Genomic DNA, 7,465 nt, shown 5'->3' on the forward strand with positions numbered 1-7,465 from the left:
CCTTGACCTTTGACCTAGTGACCCCAAAATGGGTGTGGCATGTAGAAATCATCAAGGTGCATCCTCATATGAAGTTTCAAAGTTGTAGGTGGAAGCACTTTGATTTTAGAGCCAATGTAAAGGTTTTAGCACAACGCCGGCGGACGACGAGCAGGCTATGACAATACTTCGGGTTTTCTCCGAAAACAGCTGAGCTAAAAACCCTCACACTTGTAGTTTTCAAGATTTGTTAAATAACTCTATATTTATCTTTTCACCCCGGTCGTGAGGCCAGTTTTGACCCCAAGGATGCCTTTTTAACAAACTTTGTTTAGACTAATACATGATGTAATATTACACTTCAAATATGAAACCCCTTACCCTTGTGTTTTCAGATGTTTTGAGTCACCCAACGATCATCACTGTGAAAGCAAAAGTAGTTGACATTGACTGACAGACGACAGACATGGCAGTTTCCAAAAAGCTCCCCATGACATGTTGCTTGGCTTGATAATAAATATACCACACCATATAACAGTTTGCAGTGACATGTTTTATTCCTTTCAATCAGACTAGTGAGCAGTGACCTGTCTGTTACATGACTCTATGGGTCCATGAATCATTATAAATACATGAATCATCTAGCAAGTGAATATATAAAGGCATTTGCTTTATTTTTTTTCTTATTTTTTTAGCTGCTTGGTAATGAAGCATGTATCAGTATAAACAAGAGATGTGTTTGTCAGAAACACAATGCCCCTTGTTGCGCTTTGAAATAAAATTTCAAAATATCATTTGGCAGGTTTAGAAATTATCTCCCTTTTAAATGCTTATTAGTTCCCTTGGATTGTATTTTTTGACTTTTGACCTTCAAGGATGACCTTGACCTTTCACCACTCAAAATGTGCAGCTTCATGAGATACACGTGCATGCCAAATATCAAGTTTCTATCTTCAATATTACAAAAGTTATGGCCAATGTTAAAGTTTTCGGACGGACGCACAGACTTACAGATGGACTGATGGACAGTTCAACTGCTATATGCCACCCTACTGAGGGCATAATAAAAGGCCATAAATGGTCCATAGTTCAGACTTACCAAATCACCAATGCTCCATAACTAATTACTTATATTTACATGCATTCAATTCTTCATAGTTTATATAATCATGCAACTAATTCTCCTTAGTCTATATGTTCATGCAATAAATGCTTCCTAGTTTATATTTTCATGTCGCAAACGCTTCCCAGTTTCACTCTCAGTCCATCTTTTGTGCTGCTGTTGTTTTCCTTGTGGCCATGTGTTGTGGTGATAGCCAGAGGCCTGTGAGCACAGTGAGGTGGCAGGCATGCAGCACAAGGCTGCTAAGACCAGTTGAGGGGTAGGTGTTCCAGCATAGCTCCACCAGGCCTAGTATCAGCACTCTGTAATAGACACACTCATGTCAGTGAAATCATGTACAACAAAGATATAGACAGCTTATAGAAAGCTAACTTGTAATATCACAACTCTGTAATAGACACACTCATGTCAGTGGAATCATGTACAACAAAGATATAGACAGCTTATAGACAGCTAACTTGTAATATCAGAACTCTGTAATAAACACACTCATGTCAGTGGAATCATGTACAACAAAGATATAGATAGCTAACTTGTAATATCAGAACTCTGTAATAGACACACTCATGTCAGTGGAATCATGTACAACAAAGATATAGATAGCTAACTTGTAATATCAGAACTCTGTAATAGACACACTCATGTCAGTGGAATCATGTACAACAAAGATATAGATAGCTAACTTGTAATATCAGAACTATGTAATAGACACACTCATGTCAGTGGAATCATGTACAACAAAGATATAGATAGCTAACTTGTAATATCAGAACTCTGTTATAGACACACTCATGTCAGTGGAATCATGTACAACAAAGATATAGATAGCTAACTTGTAATATCAGAACTCTGTAATAGACACACTCATGTCAGTGGAATCATGTACAACAAAGATATAGATAGCTAACTTGTAATATCAGAACTCTGTAATAGACACACTCATGTCAGTGGAATCATGTACAACAAAGATATAGATAGCTAACTTGTAATATCAGAACTCTGTTATAGACACACTCATGTCAGTGGAATCATGTACAACAAAGATATAGATAGCTAACTTGTAATATCAGAACTCTGTTATAGACACACTCATGTCAGTGGAATCATGTACAACAAAGATATAGATAGCTAACTTGTAATATCAGAACTCTGTTATAGACACACTCATGTCAGTGGAATCATGTACAACAAAGATATAGATAGCTAATATTTTATTGAACGTTTTATGTTTAAATGTAAACATACTGATAATATTAGCTACAATTTACAACAAAACAGGCAATTACTTACTTGCCAACCTGATGTATGCTGGTAGACCAGAGCAGGTAATGGAGGGTGTGGAAGTACCAGACATAGAACTGGTAGTGTAGAGAGCGGCTAAAACACATGCCTATGAAGTTGGATGTGAAAAATGGCAACAGTATCTGTACAAATGGTTAAGGATTGAGAAATCAAGGCATAACGCAATTCAACTGCTGCAAACAAACAAGTGTGAGCACTTTTTCTCTCCCAATATTTATGAATGTGAGAGCACTTTTTCTCTCCCAATATTTATGAATGTGATAAAGTTTCATTAAATATTTAATTATTTGAAGAAAATAGAATTGATCATATTCAGATTTGTTTCATTTTTTTATTTATTCAATCAAAAGAATAAACAATAGTTCATATAACAGTTAAAATTATCCAAACATTGGCCACTGTAAATTCTTTTGTGTGAATTTATGATAGAAAATCTGTCAAATAATACAATATATAAAGAGATGTGTTTGTCAGAAACACAATGCCCCCTAATGCGCCGCTTTTTTTTTGCCTTTGACCATGAAGGATGACCTCGACCTTTCACCACTCAAAATGTGCAGCTCCATGAGATACACATGCATGCCAAATATGAAGTTGCTGTGTTCAATATTAAACAAGAGATGTGTTTGTCAGAAACACAATGCTCCCTATTGCGCCGCTTTGAAGCCATAAATTTGACCTTTGACCTTGAAGGATGACCTTGACCTTTCACCATTCAAAACGTGCAGCTCCATGAAATACACATGCATGACAAATATCTAGTTGCTATGTTCAATATTCAAAAAATTATTGCAAAACTTTAATGTAAGGTTAAAGTTTTTTTTTTTTTTTTTTTTTTACCTTTGACCTTGAAGGATGACCTTGACCTTTCACCACTCAAAATGTGCAACTCCATGAGAAACACATGCATGCCAAATATCAAGTTGCTATTTTCAATATTTCAAAAGTTATTCCAAAACTTTAATTATAAAGTTAAAGTTTTGATGACAGAACGACGGACAGACAGGCCAAAAACAATATACCCCCGATCTATCGATCCCGGGGCATACAAAGTTATGAAAATTTAAGTTTTTTATATTTTGACCTTTTACCTTGAAGGTTGACCTTGACCTTTCACCACTCAAAATGTGCAGCTCCACGAGAAGTAAGTAAGAGATTGATTGGAGAAATGAAAGTTTAATTTTTTTAATTTTTGACCTTGAAGGATGACCTTGACCTTTCACCACTCAAAATGTGCAGCTCCACGAGATACACATGCATGCCAAATATGAAGTTGCTGTGTTCTATATTAAAAAAGTTATGATAAAACTTTACAAACAAGGGCTGTTTGTAAAACATGAATGCCCCCCATATGGACTGTCAGTTGTAGTGGCAGCAATTGTGTGAATACGTTTTTTGTCACTGTGACCTTGACCTTTGACCTAGTGACCTGAAAATCAATAGGGGTCATCTGCCAGTCATGATCAATGTACCTATGAAGTTTCATGATCCTAGGCGTAAGCATTCTTGAGTTATCATCCGGAAACCATTGTACAATTTCGAGTCACTGTGACCTTGACCTTTGACCTAGTGACCTGAAAATCAATAGGGGTCATCTGCAAGTCATGATCAATGTTCCTATGAAGTTTCATAATCCTAGGCATAAGCATTCTTGAGTTATACGGAAACCATTTTACTATTTCGAGTCACTGTGACCTTGACCTTTGACCTAGTGACCTGAAAATCAATAGGGGTCATCTGCCAGTCATGATCAATGTACCTATGAAGTTTCATGATCCTAGGCCTAAGCGTTCATGAGTTATCATCCGGAAACCATCTGATGGACGGACCGACGGGCAGACCGACCGACATGTGCAAAACAATAAACCCCCTCTTCTTCGAAGGGGGGCATACAAATACAATATTTGACCTTTGACCTTGAAGGATGACCTTGACCTTGACTTTTCACCACTCAAAATGAGCAGCTCCATGAGATATACATGCATGGTAAATATCAAGTTGGTATGTTCAATATTGCAAAAGTTATCAAACTTTAACCAAGGTTAAAGTTTTGGACAGAATGACAGACAGGACAAAAACAATATACCCCCGATCTATCGATCAGGGGGCATAAAAATACTTCTATGACTTAAAAACAAGACTTTACATAAAAGTTAACTAATGAATAATGATGTTTATGGTGGTCTTTTTAAAAACATTGTAACAACCATTAAAATTCATGATGGAGAGGTAATTTAAAAACACACTAAACCATTGATAACAATCAAATATCACATATGCAAGATAAAATTACTGTCATGGTAAATGAGGGGCTAAAAGATAACACTATTTTGTTACTGTATTTTTTTTTAAGTTAAGCATCGTTTGAGCATTTTTTTTATTCAAGTACAGTATTATACATTATTTTATTTAAGTGCAGTATTATACATTATATTAAAGTAAAACTATAAAACCCTCAGTCCATCACTTCTGAGTCATCACTTTTATCAGACCACAAGGATAGTTTAAATGTATATTCTCACAGTATAATTTTACATTATAAATTACCTCTTGCAGTATTCAACATATGTCTCGGACAAAAATTTAAAACAAAATTTAAACAAGATAGCCCAAGATTTCTCACCATGTGGGTGTGGAACCAGTTTTGAACCAACTGGTATAATTTTAATGATAATAGAAGAAAACCACAAGCAGGTCTCACATATCAGATATAAATTCAATTTATGACATTTCACTGAAAAGCACCCAACAGGGCCTAATTTGATGCCAGGGGCATGATAATAAAAACAAGAGATGTTTTGGCAGAAACACAAGGCCCCCTACTGCCCCGCTTTGAATTATTTAATTTTTGTTGTTGATTATATCCCTTAAAAAAATATTAATTCCCTTGTGAAAATGATATGTACCTGCCATATGATAAATATAAATTATCTTCCTTTAAAGCTTGTTACTTCCCTTGGATTTGTTTTTTTTACCTTTGACCTTGACAGATGACCTTGACATTTCACCACTCAAAATGTGCAGCTCCATCAGATACACATGCATGCCAAATTTCAAGTTGCTATCTTCAATATTGAAAAAGTTATGTTAAAGTTTTCGGACGGACGCACAGACTGACAGACGTACTGAAAGTTCAACTGCTATATGCCACCCTACAGAGGGCATAAAAACTTACATAAGAGGACAACATTAACTGTGTGATGCTACATGCCAAACATAACACTTTGTTGGATTTTTTTTTTGCATACAATTTTATACCCCTGAGTCAGGGGTCAGGCTGAACCTTGCAGTTAATGAGAAGATTAGTCAGTTATGTACTATATAAGTCCATAAACATCTTGTGACTACTGAGACATGGACAATTTCTGACACCAAGGTCATGATTTGAACACAATTTGTAGAAGACCCCTAGATAATGTTACACACAAAATATAAAAATCTCTCAGCCTTGAGGTATCGGAGATTTTTTAAAAGTTCTGTAAAAGTCTAAATAAATGTTCTTACCCCTGCCGTGTGGCCAGTTTGACCCCAGGGGCATAATTTGAATTTTTTGTAGCGTACCATTAGATTACGTTGCACACCAAATATTATACATCTGGGACTTTCAATAAGATTTTTTCAAGTTATTTACTACACAAGTCTTTATTATAAATCAGGCTATCCCTGGGGAGTGGCCAGGTTTGACCAATGATTTAATAAACATAATAGAGGCAAAACAATATTGCACACTAAATATTAAGTGTATATTAAGTGTATAACTCATCAAAGATTTTGTGAAAAGTTAATAACCATATATGTTTATGAGCATCATGTGACTCTCGGAGTGTGGCAAGGGCAATATGTAAACAAACTTAGCAGAAGACTACTATACGTTGTTACATGCCAAAAAACTAACCTATTAGCAAGGGCTCCTGCTGCTTATGGAAATTGTTGCTTATGTGAAAGTTGTAAAAATGGTGACCTTCATCTGGAGAATAAAGGATGTGACCTCGATTTTGAACCTAGCGACCTGGTTCTAGTGGGAGACACTTTGTCTCATCAAAATGCTGAGGATAAATTAACTATACTGGAGTTTTGACCTAAAATTGTGACCTTGATCTCAAACCTAGGGAAGTTCTTATGGATAACAATTTGTCCCATCAATATGCTGAGGATGAATAAATTATATTGGAGATTTGACCTTGAATTATGTCCTTGATCTTAAACTTCGGGAACAGGCTCTTGCAGGAGGCACTCTTTTGCATCATGCTCAAAATGTTGGAAAAAATATGCTCCAGGCAATTTTAACAAATTATTTTCTTCATCTGACCTTATTACTTGAATTGTGACCTTGACCTTGTAACTGTTCATTGCGAGCAACACATTAATTTCACAGTTTAAGGTCACCAAAGTAGTATACCAGGTAAATTGTCTATTCTATGTTCGGTTACATTTTGACCTAACATCAATGGTTTAATAAAAAGAACTGATATAGAAAAAAATTCGAACAAAAAGATATGATCTGGTTTCAAACGAGTTGCTGTCTTGGTACTCAAAGACCCGTTGATGCTTGGTAAATACCTGAAAATAATACCAAGTTCATACTCATTTGAATTTGAAATGCATCAAATATACAGATGCCCCCACAATGAATGTTTGGACAATTGGACAAATCCACTATACACTCTACAGTGGCAAGAACACAAAGGGTTATGTTGAAAACATACACAAAGGGCAATAATTCTGCACAGAAAAATTCCTTTCTAGACCAGATACACATAATGGATCGTTCAGATGTGAAAGTTTGAGCTATATCTGGCAAGCATTAAACAAAAGGATGCCAGTACAGATTACTTTTAGGCTAATATAATCTACAATGGGGCCTAAAAGTGCTCACCAGAGACATGTAGAAACAGACTTGTGAGGTGTAGATTTTATGTTTGCATAATAACTGTAGTTTTTCGGCGTCAGCTGAATACGCCAGCTTTTCACCTTAGCCTGACCTTTGTTAGCGTCCAATAGAATTCAAATAAAACTTCCCGCGGCCAAGTACAGATGAATACACTTCATTGACTGCATTGG

General features: G+C 35.8%; 1 protein-coding gene across 3 annotated transcripts in view; it reads right to left on the minus strand.

Moving 5' to 3' along the window:
- Window positions 1-511: 511 nt before the first annotated feature.
- Window positions 512-7,465, minus strand: part of LOC127832217 (dol-P-Man:Man(5)GlcNAc(2)-PP-Dol alpha-1,3-mannosyltransferase-like) — a 50,582-nt gene continuing 43,628 nt past the window's right edge. For all 3 annotated transcript variants that reach the window (XM_052357528.1, XM_052357529.1, XM_052357530.1), the window contains 3 exons: window positions 6,902-6,964; window positions 2,393-2,527; window positions 512-1,404 (listed from right to left, as the gene is read on the minus strand). In XM_052357528.1, the coding sequence (XP_052213488.1) occupies window positions 1,239-1,404; window positions 2,393-2,527; window positions 6,902-6,964 (364 nt within the window). In that variant the 3' untranslated portion in view covers window positions 512-1,238. The remainder of the gene's footprint in view (window positions 1,405-2,392; window positions 2,528-6,901; window positions 6,965-7,465) is intronic.

This window comes from Dreissena polymorpha, chromosome 5 (genome assembly GCF_020536995.1).
Source record: "Dreissena polymorpha isolate Duluth1 chromosome 5, UMN_Dpol_1.0, whole genome shotgun sequence".
In the NCBI taxonomy this organism is placed as follows: Eukaryota; Metazoa; Mollusca; class Bivalvia; order Myida; family Dreissenidae; genus Dreissena; species Dreissena polymorpha.